This window comes from Podarcis muralis, chromosome 1 (assembly GCF_964188315.1).
Source record: "Podarcis muralis chromosome 1, rPodMur119.hap1.1, whole genome shotgun sequence".
In the NCBI taxonomy this organism is placed as follows: domain Eukaryota; kingdom Metazoa; phylum Chordata; class Lepidosauria; order Squamata; family Lacertidae; genus Podarcis; species Podarcis muralis.
The window spans coordinates 70,997,738-71,016,069 of NC_135655.1; the positions used below are offsets into that span (position 1 = coordinate 70,997,738).

An 18,332-nucleotide genomic window follows, 5' to 3' on the forward strand; every position below is an offset into this window, starting at 1 on the left:
TCCACTGAACTAATGTTTCACTATGGTCAAAGCAGGAAATGGGGGTGGGGGGGAGACAGCTTTATCCCTCACACTGACTGCAATGAAAGGCAATTGACTATGCCAGCCCTGGGGTACTCTCAATTCCATGGACATGTTGGGAATTGAGGGGGCTTTGCAACTGGCAGAGCCACACCTGCTCCCACAAGCCTGGCTTTCTCTGGGACATCTACACAGCTAATACTTCCTACCCAGTGTGTCACCCCCAGATGGATCTCCTGCTACCCCAGTGGAGTGGAACTTATTCTGCTTTCTAAGGCATTTCAGCTGGCTTTCTGGTAGGGCTTGAATTGCAAATTTATATATAATTGGCTTGATTAGAAATCAACGTGAACATAAGCCACCTGCACAACCCTCTAAAGTTTTACATTACATTTATATTATATTATATTATATTATATTATATTATATTATATTATATTATGCCATATATTTTTCTCCCATATTAACCCTCCAATCTGTATGTATATTACAACTTCTGTATTCTACTGGTGGAATCCTATATTTCCCTATTGCTCCTTTCTAGATATTAAACTTGTACAATGGGGGCAGGGTAATCACCAAAGCTTCTGCTCATACTGGTAGGATCACCAAAAGTATTGACTTGTAGCAAGATTTGGGTAGAAGAGAGTGCGTCAGCAGGTAGGATTCTTATAGATTCAGCTTTTGCATTCAACATATGTATCATTATGCGTTTACCCCAACAAAGGGCCAAGTCTGACGTAGAAGTCAAATCAATATAGTTTTTTATTCCTATTAATTTTTGTTATTTTCTGTACTGGTCTTAAAGTAATTTCCAGACATACAGGAATAAAAATTTTCAATGCAACTATTACTGGCCACTTATCTTCCTTGTTTTAGAGAAGGGAAACAATTGCAATCAGGATGAGCAATAGAGTTGAGCAGGCTTCTTAGGTTGGCGGTTTATTGGAGTTTCTTTGTGGGTTTTGATCTTTCCTCATTCATTGATAATATTTAAATCAACATCTCTTTAATGAATGAGCATATAAAAATAGCCAATTACCAATTTTTCGCCTGTGAAATAGCACCCCTAGCCTATTTCTTATATGGCTTCAGCCCCTGTTCTAGCAACTGCTCCAGGGGGAAAAGACCACACTTGTAAAACTATAATTTACAAGTTAAGACACAGTATCAGTGTGATCTGAAGCATGTCTACTCAGAAATAAGTCTAATTTAGTTCAGTACGGCTGACTCCCAGTGTGCATAGGACTATAGCCTCTGTAACTGAACAATATATTTCCATTTTGATACTTTTCTTTAAGGAAGCAAACTTTATAAATTCCACATACCTCTTCCTTTTAATCATTATCAAATTGCTTCATTCCACCACAAGTTCAATCACACCAAAAACAGAAGGTGATGCTGAAGAATATTTGTTGGCACTGAAGCAGCAAATTCCTGCAAAATGTGCCTGACTGCCCATGCAGATAATGACCAACATCAGTTAAACATAGCTGCTACCCTTAGCTCAAGTAAGGCTGCAATCCTAACCATACCTACTCAGAAGCAAGTCCAACTAAATTCAATGGGCTTACTCCCAGGTAGCTGATGACAGGAGTGCAGCATAGCATATGAAATGTATGTTTACAAAACAAACCTATGAATGAAGGGTTGCTTGTAAAAATAAATTGCACTGACTAAAAATCAAAAGTGATAATAGCATTTACATTGACAACTGCAAGGATTTTTTTATTGATTACAATAAGCTATCAAGATAGTATATAACAGGAAGCCTAACAGCAAAATATAAGATTTCAGTTTTGAAATAACTCTTTTAACTCCATTGGGGGGGGGGGAATGATACTTTATATTTCATTTCGTTTAATCTGTTCAGTATGAAATTCCAGGCTGCAGAACAGTCTTCTCTGAGTCTTTATGTAAATAATATTAAGAGCTTGCTGGTAAATATTCAAAATGTACTAACTGAAAAATTTATGTTGCCATACTTACTATCAAGTAACAGAACACACTTCATTAAAAGGCAAAATATCACAAAAAGAAAATTGTGATATTTTTGCCTTTTAATGAAGCTCAAATAAGCTTAATTCCTTAATATTTCAAAAATAAATTACTTTCTTTTCACTTTTTGTTGTGATTCATTTAATACAATAGTTTTCCCAGTAAAATATTTGCAAGTGCTCTAAAGAGTTAAAAATTGAATGCTTTAGGGAGAGTTGCCACAAAACTCCAAAATTAAAGGAAGGACTCTAAATACAATGTCTTCCCAAAACAAAATAGAACATAAAAAGAAAGGTTATTGTCATTTCTAAAATGTTTAAGTTGAGTTGACATTCCTGAGTCAGTTTAAGCAGCACTCAGAGAGCGATGGACAAAATAACAGCCACTAATAATAGACACACACATATAACACTCACACAGGATGGTTGTTCTTCCACTTCTCTGTCTTGCTGTCTCCTACCACCTCAGCCAGCACTTCAGAACTTGATGGCATAACACCTCTGACAACACCTCAGACACCTTCCCAGATCACAAAGAACCACTGTCAAGTGTCAGGAAATCACTTTGAATTAACCTCATCCAACTCTCAGGGTACCCCAGCTATCCATAAGGAGCGCAGCAGCAGCAGCAGCAGCAGCATCCAGTTCGTGGCACAAAGGACTGACAAGTCTCTTCAGCGATTAAAGTTGATAAAGACATAAAAGCAAGTGGAAGACATAAAGGAATTGGGGGCCTGTTGGGAGACACAGAGTACCCCACATGCCTTCTGCCACTGCTGCTACAGTTAAGCAAACTTTACAGCCAGTCAAGCCATCATCCAATAGAGCCTATTTGCTGAGCAACAGTGGAGCTTTGTGGTTTGCCTCACAGTTGACAGTAAGTTATGAGCCCTTTGTGAGCACAGGGGAAGGAAAACAGAGATCGGAATTTGGCAGGAAAATATAATACAGAATTCTCCTGTCTATGGAACCTGAATTTTTGTGAAAACAATCAAGCATTGTTGAAAGAAAGAAAAGCAACTTTGACAGATGAAATATAGAGGGGCCCCTTTTAGGAAAACAGTAAACAAAGCACCATTCAGGCCAGGTCCATTCTGTCATTTATAAAGATAGGTTCTTCTGTGTGGTGAGAGTTTACAGCAGAGTTCAGATTCAACAAATCAAGTGTAAAATCTCCCACAGTCCACATTAAAAAAGCCAGCAAGGGAAGGACAGGAATGCCAACGAGAAAATATCACAAGTTTTTCTGTTTGAGAGGATACAATAAGGAGATGGGTGAAAAGAAGCTCTAAGAATAAAGTCTAAAAGACAAGCCAAAAAGCTAAACAATTGTTAATTATAAAAGAGCTAATTTTGTCCGAGACAGGAAAGAGCAGAACACTGGGGGTCACTGAATAGAAATATGAAAGGAAGGAGCCCATTCTCAAGCACAGTTCTTCAACAATGTCTTTATTTCTCTAGGCTGGACCTCATGAGATCATCATTGGCATGAAAGGCTCCACACACACACACACACACACGGGCGGGGGGGGGGCAGACTTGGTCTGGTACTACTATAGTTTGGACATCTGGAATGTCAGCACACAGTGCACTACTTTCTCCAAAGTATCTTTATTCCTCTTTCCAAAAATAGGCATCCTCGCCAGTTTTAGTCACTCAAACTGGAAAATGTACCGTTCAGAATGAAATGAAAAGCATTTTTGTTTCCTTATACTTCGGAACAAGTAATAAGATTTCTGTAGGGCCAAATTAAGGAAATGGTGTTTGACACATTGTAGCTATAGATTAACAGTGCCTACTCTTTCTACAGGGCTGGCAATTGTTTTGTGGTTATGACTGGTGCAAGTTTCAGGAATCAGTGGGGAATCTAAAAAACATGCAGAAGGGAGGGAAATTCAACTGTCTCAGTAATTGCTAATGCTCTAAATAGTAGAAAGAGACCACAAACCAGTGAAAGCCCAGTTAGAGTCAAATGACACATTACTTGCACATCATTTGGAAAACATGAACAAAAACTCCTTGGTTTTGTTACATCCAGCTAAAGTAACAGTCTTCATTGTGTGCTAATCTGGAGCCAAACCAAGCCACTCCTAAGCAAATAATGCTTGGTAGAGGCAAAAAGAGAGAGAAGATTACCAATTTCTTTATTTAGACAACCAAAACTATTTATTTCACTGATGAAATCACATAATAACATCTGTGCTTTAAACAGCCCTTTAAAACAAAGCCCGCAAAATACAGAAGTGTGCCAATAGGTCAAGAATAATAAAAGCAAGCATGCATATGGATTCAATGCGGAAGATTTATTCAGCTTCAGTTAATGGTTTCTATAGAGATTGATGTCAATCTCTCTGGCCTTTCTTGTGTCAACAGTCAGTTACAACAGAGAAGATCATGGCTTTTGCCTTTGATTAGAAGAATCATCTTTCTGCAGTTTACTGAAGGTCACAGCATTTGCAACAAGTTCTCTCTTATTACAAGATCCTGTGTGTAATGTATACACTTGTGAAGCATACAGAAAAGAATTTATTTTATAAACATGGGTCAAAAAGGTTATTGAAGCTACAGTGAATTCCACCTTTTCCTTACTAACTTAGCTCTGTCTTTTGCACATTGCTCTGAAAATCTACGGAAACCTTCAAATGAGACTAATTAAGCTGTCAAAAGGTAACCGTGACACAGTACCACAATTTGTTAATACTACTGCCAACTTTCGGTATGACATGACAAGACAGTGAATCATGCCCTTGTCTGCCATTAAAGTGTATTAATAAAGACAGTTGTCAGTATTTTGGGCATGGAGTATCACACACAGGCAGGTTCTTCTTCCCCCCACCCAATAGGTTATTTACATTGCATATGGGCTTGTGAGGAAGCAAAGGAAAAGACAGGACGATACTGTATAGAATAATTGTTGCTATCTAACACACTCACACACAAATAATGCTGGTTACAGAGACTTTCTATAAATATATGACAGACAAGTTTACAGAAAATCTCTGAAGACAACAGTCATAACAAAATACACATTGCTGCCGCTGTGACATCAGACTCCATTATTATCAACCTGGCACCTTGACACAAGAGAACCAACAGCAGCAGAAGCTTGTAATGTAAACACTACAATTTGGCCATGCCTAATCTTGAGACTAATGTGATAGTACATGATACAGGAGCTGGTGAGTGGCATTATGATCTCAGGAGTACCATAATGTCTGAACAGGCAGAAATCAATCCTCATGCATTTCTTTTGATACATATTCTTGCATATGCTTTTTAACAGATGAAACATATTGTAAGGAAATTTTAAAATTAAGTTCATCATTATGTCCCATTCTCCTATTTAGTCCTCCCTAGCAATCAGCCCCACTCTGGACATGTCTGCACCAACTATGGTTCAAGATTTAGTGACGCCACATCAGGATTGTGAGAAGTTAGCATTAATTGGACCACTTTTCATATTACCTAAGGCCAGTGTCCTTTGGGGATCTAGGGCAGGGTGCCCCGTTGTATGGCAGGAGTCACTATACGTGCAGAGCCCTCCTAACATTCAGTGAACACATATGAGCACAGTCCCTGATCATAGCAGGAGTGGGCCCAAGCTCCACAGTTCTACAACCCTGCTCACACATATCTTCAACTTGTGTGGTGTCATTTGAACACCTCCCCAGACCAATCAAATCAAATCAAATCATAACCTTACCACGATAGGCTCACCACTGGATTTTGTCCCTGTAAAAAGCAACAGTGGCATGCTGGATGGTTGCTACTTTGCCTCATTGGTGATGGGAAATGAAAGGAAGTTGGGGAGGGGTCAAAACAGAAGGAGGTGGAATAATTTTTTTCTAAGGAACACTAAAAGGTTTAATAAATATTGTAGAAAGTGTGCAGGTGCCCCCTGGATGGTTATACAGTGGTACCTCAGGTTACAAACACTTCGGGTTACAAACTCTGCTAACCCGGAAGTAGTACCTCGAGTTACGAACTTTGCCCCAGGATGAGAACGGAAATCGTGCACCAGCGGCACAGCGGCAGCAGGAGGCCCCATTAGCAAAAGCGCATCTCAGGTTAAGAATGGTTTTGGGTTAAGAATGGACCTCCAGAACGAATTAAGTTCATAACCCGAGTTACCACTGTAAGAACATCAGACCAACAAAAATTCTACAACAGAATTCTAGTATACCAATAAATCAAAGAGTGGGAGACTAGGAAAAAAAGAGATAGTATATAAGCAGTTGAATTCTCTATACAGATACTGCCAGAACTACAAATTCTCAATGCCTTATGCAAAGACAAAGTTGGGAGTTAAGCAATGCAAAGCAACATATGAGATATTCTCCACATTGCACCCCCATGTACGGCTATGCAGATGTCAACTGTAAAACACATCCAAGTCTTACAGGAGAAATTTCAGCTAGGTGATTCATGCTTATCACACCACTGAAAATGAACACCATCTGAAAAGTGTGCTCGATATCCTTCTGGGCTCTTTTTCTGCTTCCATCCACATGAACTCCCACTCATCCTTCCATCATAAAGCACCCTCAAGTATAATAATGAATGGAATTCTCAGATTATTATTTTAGAGACTAAATGGATTCTCACTGTTTTTAATGGACTTACACAAAGAAGCTTTGTTGGGTATTTTGCAATTTATATAAACAGGCTTGGAAAGAGTCAGTGTTTGTTTTTTTGTAATTAGCTGCAGACATGTGTCAATTTATTTCTAGCAGCTTTTAAGTCCTAGCAGCGATATTTTTTTTAAAATATCTGGCTTATGTTTTATCTTCAAAATGAAGTGGCTTTGAGTGTGGAAATGTAAAACTAAACTTTCCCTAATACTTTTCCTCTCCGTGTTTCTAGTTTTCCACTCCTTGTTTCCATTATTTAGCAAGGTGAACCATTTTTAAAAGGACCAGCATGGGATTGTTGCAGGGATAGCTTGATACCACATGTACTTTTCCCTAGCAAAACAACTACTGAGTGAGTTATAGTTATAAACAATTGATACAGATCTTTATAGAGAGAAGGCACCTTTCTATTCACCACATGCTCCTCTTGCTAACTTATGAGCATACAAAAATGTATTGCATTTAAATTAGGGGTGGCTTGCATCACTTTTGCATGGATTCATTCATAAATCTGTTTTGCCCCATTTCTATATAAATCTGAAAGCTTTGCGTGTAATTTTAAAAACCGTATTTGAACCTTCATGTTATTTCTGCACATATTTTTCAAAAAATACATGCATATGAAGGCACAAACATGAATTATTGTATATATTGAATATACATTTTGGTACTTGTTTTAGTTGAAAGCTGCATCACAAAATTCAGGGTAGTGTGGAAACCAAAGGATAACTGCATTCTGATCCACGTATTAGTTCAAATGAGGTCGATTTGCTTGAAAATGCAGACCAAACAAAGTTCCTGAGTATCTCTAATTTTTGCCATGCATTACAGTAATAGAAAAAAACTATAAAAGCACCACAAATTTAAAAGAGTACAAAGAATATAGATACTTGAAACAAATGCATCATATTCTGTGACAACTAGCAAAAGAACCACAGGTGTTTGGTGTCTTGCTCCTTATTCTTCTGATGAGGCATGGGATTTCAGATCATAACATGGCAAGTCCAACTCATCTGGACATAAGCACTTATTGAAACGGGGGAAAGAAATTCAAAACTTTTACCAGCATATAAAATACTAGTGAGCAAAACACCAACTTCCTCCAAATGTACCATTCCCATCATGAAATCTGCTCAGTGTCACTACACACCCACAAACACCAGTCTCTGTCTCTTATAATACATTTTCTAATCTTGTTCTCTGTGCCTTTGCGTTCTCAAACTGCTTTTACTATATGTGTCTTGGTGAAAATGTGTAGCTGTTTGCCTCGCCTTTATTTCTCTGCACATACAATATGGCAGTGAAGCATTGAATCACTAGATCATACTTTATTTTTATGATATATTATGCCTTTTGATGTCACGTTGACATCTAATTGATGTCATTTTTGCTTTTTTCGTCTTTGTTTTGTTTCAGAGTTCCAATAAAAAGAGGGTGTTTTTTTAAATAAAAAAAAGCCTTTCGTGCTGATGAGTTAGAGTACTGACAGACATGAGCATCTCTTTTATGATGTATTGCCAAATAATTGACTGTATTTCTAGCTTCAGTTGAATGTATAGAAAGCCTCCAGTTTCTAGGCAGTTCTTTATATTTGCTGCGTGGTGTAAGACTTCTGTAATTCAAGCATGCAACCTCAGCAGTACAATTTTATTTATCTAGAGATTAAAGATACAGAACATATTTCTAAAAAAAGGGCTTGACCCCCCCCCCCAATTGACTGTCAAACACCAACTAGCCTTAAAGTGATGTAAAGGCACTAACTCAACAAAACTGAAGGCCAACCCCCTGCTATTTCAATAGAGCCGTATCTTAATGCTTAGCTGTGATAAGGAATATCATAGCACAGAAGCATGCATCTAATCCCTAAATCAATGGAAAATTTCTAATAGCTTTAGATGTACCCGAATAGCATCTTTAAAATATACTCCCATGTAAGGCCAAGGTGTGGGGGTTTTCTTAGATTTTGTAGGTATGTGAGTAAGTGGCACTCCACATGTCCCTAAAAAAGGAAATGGGGAAAATTGGTTACTACCACATCCAAATACTCCTTAATTCAGTTTAATGTATCAGAATATGGGAGACATATTTTGCACATTACTCTTGTCCCATGTATTCCATGTACACAAAAATTATTATTATTATTATTATTATTATTATTATTATTATTATTATTATTATTCCTGTACTCAATATATTACTGTTGTTCAAGTAAGGCACCTATGTAGGGTTGCCACCCATCCCTAGAAAAACATGCTCATCCTTTTTTGGGAAGAAAAATGTCCCCTGTCCTGTTTGGATTTCAAACGGGATGCCTTTTTAAAAATATATTCTCCTCCTCCTTCTCCATATTATTCTCCTCCTCCTCCACCACCAGCACCACCACAAATATAGGATGGGAGACACTAGGCTTACTGGCAGTACATGTGAAAAGGATCTAGGGGTGTTAGCGGACCACAAGCTTCAACAGTGTGAAGTCAACAGTGTGAAGCAGCAGCAAAGAAAGCTAATGCTACTCTAGGCTGCATCAACAGATATATAGTGTCCAGATCAAGGGAAGTAATAGTACCACTCTATTCTGCCTTGGTCAGTCCACACTTGGAATACTGTGTCCAGTTCTGGGCACCACAATTTAAGAAGGATGTTGACAACCAAGATGATCAAGGGCCTGGAAGGAGTGCTTGAAGGAGCTGGGTATGTTTAGCCTGGAAAAGAGGAGACTGAGAGGAGATATGATAGCTATCTTTAAATATCTTAAGGGCTGTCACATGGAGGGGGGAGCATGCTTGTTTTCTCCTGCTTTGGAGGGTAGGACCTGAACCAATGGCTTCAAGTTGCAAGAAACGAGATTCCAACTAAACATTCGGAAAAACTTCCTGACAGTAAGAGCTGTTCAGCAGTGGAACAGACTCCTATGAGAGGTGGTGGACTCTCCTTCCTTGGAGGTCTTTAAACAGAGGTTGGATGGCCATCTGTCATGGATGCTTTAGCTGAGATCCCTGCATTGCAGGGGTTGGACTAGATAACCCTTGGGGTCCCTTCCCACTCTAAGATTGTATGATTTTATGAAAAACACCCCAGCCCTTGCTACATGTCACTTCTCCATCTCAGTCACCTCTGGGCATTGGTCATCAGCTCTCATTACTATCTGTCCATCTGCTGATAACATTCCCTTTTACATCACAGCTTTTATAACTTACAGTGTTCTGCAGCTACTATATATAATGAAGCATCACTTCCTCTTTATAAAAAATATCATTTTTAAAGTGAACTCTAGAAGTGCTGCTCTTTTGCCTCTCTCCCATGGCTCCCATTCTTACTGTATCATTTTCTCTTTTGCACTTAAGCCCACAAATTAAATCCAAAGCAAACAGCAAAGGCAAATATCTTTAGAAGACCAGACAAATATTTAAAAAGCACAAAAAGAGACTTTACTTCTATCGCTAGATCTTCCTCCAACTTTTGTTTGTCAGGCAGGTTTCTCCCTTGTTTCTGCACTTCTTTTTAAGAGAATGCCACACTTGCAATGATATGTTTTATAATCTACACAAAGTGCATGAAGCTATAAACAATAGCAACTGGATAACAAAGGTTGCAAATTTATATTGGGCATTTTATTACTTAGTGGTAGAGAAAGAGCTGACAGTATAAAAGAGCCTGTTATCTGATAATCTAACGCAAACACACCTTCAAACAATGTAAAAGCTAAACACTAGATACTTATGACCAAAAGCAAACAATATTATAATCAAGACATCAGAGGTAAATGGCCAAAGTGGAAGAGTCGAGTCCAAGGGCACATTTGGATGATTAAACAAGTGTCACAGGTGCCACCCACTTCTGGCCACTTCAATCTTCCAATCCTTGCATCACTTTCCAGAAAGGAAGAGTGAAAGTGAACACATATTCCCACTTCAATTGTCCAAGGCAGTTGGATAAAAGTTGGATCCAGTAGAATTAAAAGTACAAAAAATCAAAAGAGGGAGTGGAAAAGAGCATTCTTCTTCCAACTTCTTCCTTCAGCCCCATGTATTTTTAATAGAGAAAAGGGTAACCACCCTTTCTACCTCATGATGAAGAGGGCAGTGAGGAAAGCTCAGGAGCTTCATGGTCACTAGGAGAAGACATCAGGGATGCCACTACACCCATGGGTGCCATGTTGGTGACCCCACAAGGTACAGTGGTACCTTGGGTTACAAACACTTTGGGTTACAGACTCCGCTATCCCAAAAGTAGTACCTCGGGTTAAGAACTTTGCCCCAGGATGAGAACAGAAATCGCACGGCGGTGGCACAGCAGCAGCGGGAAGCCCCATTAGTTAAAGTGGTACCTCAGGTTAAGAACGGTTTCAGGTTAAGAACGGATCTCTGGAATGAATTAAGTTCATAACTAGAGGTACTACTGTACAGAAGATTGCATAGTAAACACACACACACACACACACACACACACACGTTCTGTAAAGTGCAAGTATGAGAAATATCTGTTGAAAATATTTTCCGTGAAACACACATACTCATGATGGGAAGCCAGCTTTGGAGAAAATATGGCCAAGTGCTGGCCTCCATTGCTTCCATCAGCTGCATATATCAGCATAGAGAAAACTGTGCACATAGAGTGTGGGCACTCAGTATTGTTACATTCTTATTTAATTTGCTGTTGCCACAAACTTCTTTAAAAGGGAGTAAGTTTTACTGCCACAAACATTGAGAAATAATGCCTTTTGTTTGTCACCCTCGGTGATTTAATTAGCAAGGAAATAGTGGTCTGGTCTTCCCACATATAGCTGCCATTTTTCTATTAAGTTCTTATTTAATACACAAGACAGGGCTACTCATTTGTAGGCCCAGAACAAGAAGAGGCTGCTTGTTGCACAACACGTTAACATACAACTGCATAGAAAAATGAAAGTAACTACAAGGACAAGCTAAAGGGTGGGGTCTTAGCTCCAACCCATAATAAATGGAGACAATGTTTTATTCTGTCATTACTACAGATATCTGCACACATGTGATCCACAAAACTAACATTGGGTATATATTCCAAAAGGCAATATATTAGGACCAACCAAGATGCTTCAGAAGTGGGGTAAGCTTCTGAGTTCTCCAGAATTGTTCATCAGGCGAGATATAACAATTGTAATTTTTAGAGACTCCTTTTATTATGGACCAACACAGCTCCCTGTACTTTTTATTGTGCATATATGTTCTACTGCACTACTGCAGTTCATTGCTGAGTGCAAACATAGGGCAAACTCTGGTCTGTTTCCATTAGTGTGTAAAAAGCCCCTTTCCTGGTTTGTTTTCAAAAAGGCACAAGTCATAAATACGCAGCAGGGTTCCCATCTACATAGCTAAAATAGGTGAGCAGATAAATGAAGAGGACAACAGCAAGCAAGGTCAAAGAAGCTATTAAAAGAAAGAAGGCTTCCTGCAGAAAATGGAAGCCTTGTCCAAATGAGGAGAACAAAAGGAATGCAAATGTTGGCAAAAGAAATGCAAGCGGGCAATAAGGGGTGCAAAAAATCCTACAGATTTCCCATAGACTTCTGTACTAGATAGGTCTTTGGTCTGATACAGAAATCTCTTCTGATGTTCCTATGAAAGAATACAATAATACATAGATACAAATACTTAAATAAATATAAATCATAGTAATTTGAAAATATTATTGTAAAGAACATGGTTATAAAGATGTTCAAATGGCATAGAAAGAGCCTGTTAAATCTCCAATTCATTAGTTTAAACATTCCCAGATCAATACCAAACAAATGATATGGCCAGCTGGTTATTTAACAATCAATACCTGCAGATATCTAAACATTTACTATGGAGCAGTTATCTCCCTGAAATCAGTGTGATTACTCAAGAATAAGCAGTTCATGAACTGCAACCACTATACGAATTTAATAGATGGCCTCGACAAAGTGTCACATTAAAGAAACTTACAAAAAATGCCTCAAGAGCAACATGAAACTCAGCCAGTGGACATCCTTTGTTGCAGCTTCATGCTTGAGGCAAGCATGAGCTTTTATCAATATTCCCATGACTAGGATTTCTATAGCTGCTCTATAGTCTAGCAACTCTGATGGAGAGGGAGACACTGCTGTACAGATTTCAAAAGATTACAATGACTGTGCAGACCATTCTTACCTATGCTGTCATCAAGGCTATGGGGTAAATGGGGTGGCAAAAGTGACAAAGTCTAACTCTACTGAATTACCATTTGGATGACTATACTCCTTCACAACTAAGACCTAAAGTTTTATTTTAACAGTCTGCAGATTTACTACAATAATCTCAAATTGGGTGGTGGTTGTTGTTTAGTCGTTTAGTCGTGTCCGACTCTTCATGACCCCATGGACCAGAGCACGCCAGGCACCTCTGTCCTCCACTACCTCCCGCAGTTTGGTCAAACTCATGCTGGTAACCTCGAAAACACTATCCAACCATCTCGTCCTCTGTCGCCCCCTTCTCCTTGTGCCCTCCATCTTTCCCACCATCAGTGTCTTCTCCAGGGAGTCTTCTCTTCTCATGAGGTGGCCAAAGTACTGGAGCCTCAGCTTCACGATCTGTCCTTCCAGTGAGCACTCAGGGCTGATTTCCTTAAGAATGGATGTGTTTGATCTTCTTGCAGTCCATGGGACTCTCAAGAGTCTTCTCCAGCACCATAATTCAAAAGCATCAATTCTTCAGCGATCAGCCTTCTTTATGGTCCAGCTCTCACTTCCATACATCACTACTGGGAAAACCATGGCTTTAACTATACGGACCTTTGTTGGCAAGGTGACGTCTCTACTTCTCAAGATGCTGTCTAGGCCTGTCATTGCCCTTCTCCCAAGAAGCAGGCGTCTTTTAATTTCGTGGCTGCTGTCACCATCTGCAGTGATCATGGGTGGAGGCAGCCACTAATACTTATTTAGTAGTGAAAACTGAACTTTCACCACTTTGGTGTAATGCTTTCCTCTCTATTTACTGATAAATAGTTTCCGTATTGAGGCTAGATGAAAGCAAATATCTCTATATTTTCTTGTTTAAAACTTAAGTCCATGAAAATGTAAAGTGTTCTATGCTGTAGCAAAACATTCCTCTTAACAAGAAGAAAATGTAAGAATATAATAGTTGCCTTATATACATGTGGCAAACAAAATATATGAACTGGGAATTTACCCAATTATACCCTATACTCTGAACCGCTACTTTACACAGCTTACACAGAGCTGCAGCACATGTGCATGCTATTTTATGGATATATAAATTAATTTTCTGTAGCAGTTTGTAACGCGGGCCAGGATTTATTCATTTTAATTAGTTGCATGCTAAAATACGCTCTGTGTGTGTGTGTGTGTGTGTATGCACACGAGAGCGTGCACACACACACACAAACACAATGTTGAGCACCTATATGTACAATTCCTACTAAACAGCAACATTCTTGCAGGCTTCACCCTTAATTCAAATGTCTGAGAAACAAGTGTGATGGTGGTGGGGGCAGGGTTTGTTTTTGGTTTTTTTAATCACTTTTACTCTATATGTACCAACCTGTGGGTATCTAAATACAGAGAATTATTGTTCTGTGTTGGGTTGATTCATTCATTAGAACAATTACAAAAAGTCCTCTAAATGACAAGCAGTTAAAATATTATGGAGGCCTATTAGGAATGGCCATGTGAAGAGCCCATTGCAAAATTAACCAAGTGACAGGTTTAGATGTATCATCACTTATTTTAAAGAACAGTTTATCGACACACTAGCATACTGGCTAGTGCTGTAAATGTTGCCAGAGGAGGGGTTTACAATATGCTTTGCCTTGAAAACCTGGTAAAAATAAACCTGATAGACAGCGTTAGTGCCGTCTCTCTCTAATCTCTAAAAGCAATTGTGCATAGAGCAGGTCATAAACTTGGGTGTACAATGTCCAATTTTTTTATCTCTTTAAAAATCAGAAGTACAAAAGAGGTAGAATAAGCTATAACTATTGGCCAATTCACCCACTGGCCAACTCAAACAAAAAAAATGTGTAGGGCAATTTTTAAAAGGGTAACTAACTAAGATTTATATAAGCACATACTGATAAGTGGCACATAACAGTATATATGTGGGGTGCCTTTTCTGTGCATTGGACAAGTTTACCAAGTATAGCAACCATGTCACTGCCACAGTTAGGGCCATGCTGTCTCTCTCTCTCTCTCTCTCTCTCTCTCTCTCTCTCTCTGTGTGTGTGTGTGTGTGTGTGTACACTCACTGGTACAAAGTATTGTACTGGCACCTTTTTTTTTTGCTGCCCACGAATGTCATTTTATGCACTTTTATCAATATATGACTACCAGCGCCTCATTAGCACTGGTTACAACTAATAGAACTTAATTTGAAGAAATTGTTCACCAAGGATCAGTTTCAAACATAGCATTAGGTCACAGTGCTTCTGAGCCACTACAGAGTTATTTTCCTTCACCACAGACTGTTCACTGTAAGACACAATATACCAATACGCCTAGGATTAAAGGGAACTCCCATTCAGAAGAAAAGGTTCCTCTGCAAGCTTGAGGTCTAGCACCACAACAAACCACTAAGTGTTCATGTCAGTCTGACTCTTCTGTATTATTCTTTTTGCCTATTAAAGATTTGGAATTAAGTATGTCTAGTTCAAGGCAGAAATTAAGTAGGTTTTTGACAAGGACACAGAGCCTCAAAAGCATTTATATTACAAATGCATGCAGTTCTGTCAGTTGAAGAAATACAGGGATTGCATTTAAAGGAATGAAATAGAGAGCCACATTTTGAAAGAAATTTGGCACCTTAATCTCTCTCTCTCTCTCTCTCTCTCTCTCTCTCTCTCTGTGTGTGTGTGTGTGTGTGTGTGTACACAAATACCTATTGAGTCCAACATCCTGTTTTCAAGGTGGCCAATGATACCTATGGGAAGCCCACAAGCAAGACATGAGTACAACACTCTCCTTACTTGTGATTCCTAGCAACTGGTATGCAGAGACATAAAGCTTCCAGACATGAAGGTAGTACCATAGTACCATAGAGGGACCTCTGTAGACACACCCATGTCTCCAAGCTCCTCTTCCCCCATGCCACCTAATAATCTGGGCAAACAGATTCTGATGAAGTGCTAAGGAGCTATAGTATGGGGGAGAAAACTGAGAAGCCCTGAAAAACTGCTTGCACACATAAAAAGGAATCAGACATCATGCTCAAAAGGCATATTATACATGTGCCTCCATCATCATCAATGATCTATTAACCAGTTTATTCCATATAGTATACTGCTATCAGACAGCATGCATAATGTGGCCAGCCAAGGAAAGCACCCTGACTAAAGTATTTACACCAAGTGACTAAATAAGCCAAGCCAAGAGACAAACTAGGGGTAAAATGCATAGGGGTTACTAGCCAAATTGACCTACAGTGAGTTTATTTCCGATATGCAAATACAGCAACATGGCAGACCCTGAGTCCTTTACAGGGAATGTTACCAGGATGCGTTTCATTGCACTAACATTTCTGTTTGTGAGCAGTCCATGATAGCCAACAATGAAAATCCACCTCAAAAAGTAATAAAATAGAATCTATTTATGACAGAATCTTCCTTTAAACCAAATCTTTTTATACTGATTGAGTTTGATGTAAAAGTTAATGAAACAGCAAACACAAAACTAATTTTAATAAATAAAAAATATGCAGCAATACTTGACATCAGATGAGTCAAAGTGCTGCTCTCCAGGTGTTACACTCCTACTGCTATCAACCACATCCAGCATGACCAGTAATTAGGGATGATGAAAGCTGCATTGTCTGGTGGGCACCACTAGCTACCTCTACTCTAAATATCCAACTCAGAAGTGTGAGTACAACAATGGTCAATCTTTAAAGCACTGATCTTAGAGAACTTCATGTTAATTCAATGGGAATATCACTCATATGGTGCTTTGGGAAGTTGGTATCTAGCCTCCCGTCTTCCAGTAATTATGTAGTTCCCAATTAAAACCCTAGAAACAAAACCAAACTGTTTTTCTCTTTCAGGCTATTTACACATCAGTACTTTACTCAGAAGTACTAATCAGACTCAACAGACAGTCGTCACAGGGTCATTAATAGTTACTTCATTCTCTGGCAACTGTAATATGATGATAGCCTTAAATAGAGTGCAAATGATAAGCCAAAAGGAGGAGGAGAAAACCAGCAATATAGCATAAAACCAGTTTGCAGAGCATAACAGAGCAACACTGAAAACAGATTCATCACAGTGACATGCCGTTTACTTACAGGCACTCTGAAATCTCAAGCCACAATTAGAATTATATTACACACAAACACACCACACACAATTTTGGCATGTGAAACCTGAGCCATGTTGTTTAGGATAAAAGCAAGAATGTTATGTAAGTTGAAAAGCAGAATGCAGTGTGTCTAAGAGGGAATAATTTGTTCTTCAAAGTGAGTGCGCTCATGAGGAAATTCTCCAAACTGAAGTAATGGTTATATCACAATAGCACTAATTTGCTTGGCACTGAGAGTTGGCCAGGGTTTCTACACAGATACATCTAATCCACTACACATGCCTGTCTTTTGCTTGTTACCATTTTCAGGACATATTTGAACAACACTTTCTTCATGCTATCATGAGATGAGCTCCACAGCCATTCCATGACAATTGACACCTCAGTTGTCTGACACACCTCAGCCAATGCCAAGATTATTCCAGGACAATCACATGCATCATGCAATGATAGAGAAAGGCACGTGCAAATGTATTTAAGTTGCTAATAGACATTATATAAACAAGGTTCCCAAAGCTGCATGAAGAGCTGCTACTAGGGAAAGCAAAATATCTTCCGTGCACTTGCATACATCTTGACAGAGCCCGGAGGCTGTATACTGGCAGCTATGCAATTCCATATTTTTATGTGCTGACAGAAAACACTATAGGGCATGGGAAGAACTAAATTTTTGGCAGGTTATGTTTTACTTCTTTTGCCGTAGATATTAAAACAAGCCATGCTCCACTTTCTCCACTGATCCAGCTGGTCCCACCCAGCGCAGTCATCAGCTTTCATAGAATTACTCTGCAATATCATGTAGCTGCAAACTCATGTTTAAGACTGAACACATGCTTCAAATGGAAATGCAACCAACCCAGGTCCTTGGTGAGTAAATGGTTGGGTCCAGATTTGTGGCCTTCTGCTTGTTCTGGAGGAATAGAACAGGGAGGTGTTTTTTATTATTGCTCCTTCCTCCTGAAGCCCCACTGTGTTCTTTGAAAAGTTGGTCAAGAGAGTTGGGGGGTCCTTTCAAACAGCATAGGAGGCAGAGGAAGGGGAATTGGTAAAAAATGCCTCCAGCCTTCTTCCAGCAAAGAAATTCCATCAGATCCCAATTACATCTGCAAACACTTTTGGTATCTTCAATTACTTCCATTTGTAATGTGAGAAACAGCCTTTTCGTTAGCCTCGACAAGACTGAGTGTATGTTCTTCCAAACTCCAGACATACTTAGTTAGAAGTACTCGCACAATATTGATTAGTAGACGTAGGCATTTCCCTTTGTAGAGGTAGCTGACCACTGGCAGAATTGCTGAAGCACAAGATCACTTAAAATACGAAAGTGTAGAGAACTTTTAAAAATTTCTTCATTAATCCAAACTGTTTCAATGATCTAATAATATGCCAAAAAGCATT

At 39.0% G+C, this 18,332-nt stretch overlaps 1 protein-coding gene across 16 annotated transcripts in view; it reads right to left on the minus strand.

The window, feature by feature from the left end:
* The window catches only part of SOX6 (SRY-box transcription factor 6), a 459,717-nt gene that overhangs the window by 274,544 nt on the left and 166,841 nt on the right, over positions 1–18,332 (minus strand). For 2 of the 16 annotated variants that reach the window (XM_077930866.1, XM_077930846.1), the window contains exon 1: positions 2,436–2,792. The exons of 11 other annotated variants lie outside the window; for them this stretch is intronic. In XM_077930866.1, the coding sequence (XP_077786992.1) occupies positions 2,436–2,512 (77 nt within the window). In that variant the 5' untranslated portion in view covers positions 2,513–2,792. Of the gene's footprint in view, positions 1–2,435; positions 2,895–18,332 lie in introns of those variants that run through there. 3 more of the 16 variants (XM_077930894.1, XM_077930870.1, XM_077930857.1) reach the window with 3 other exon arrangements.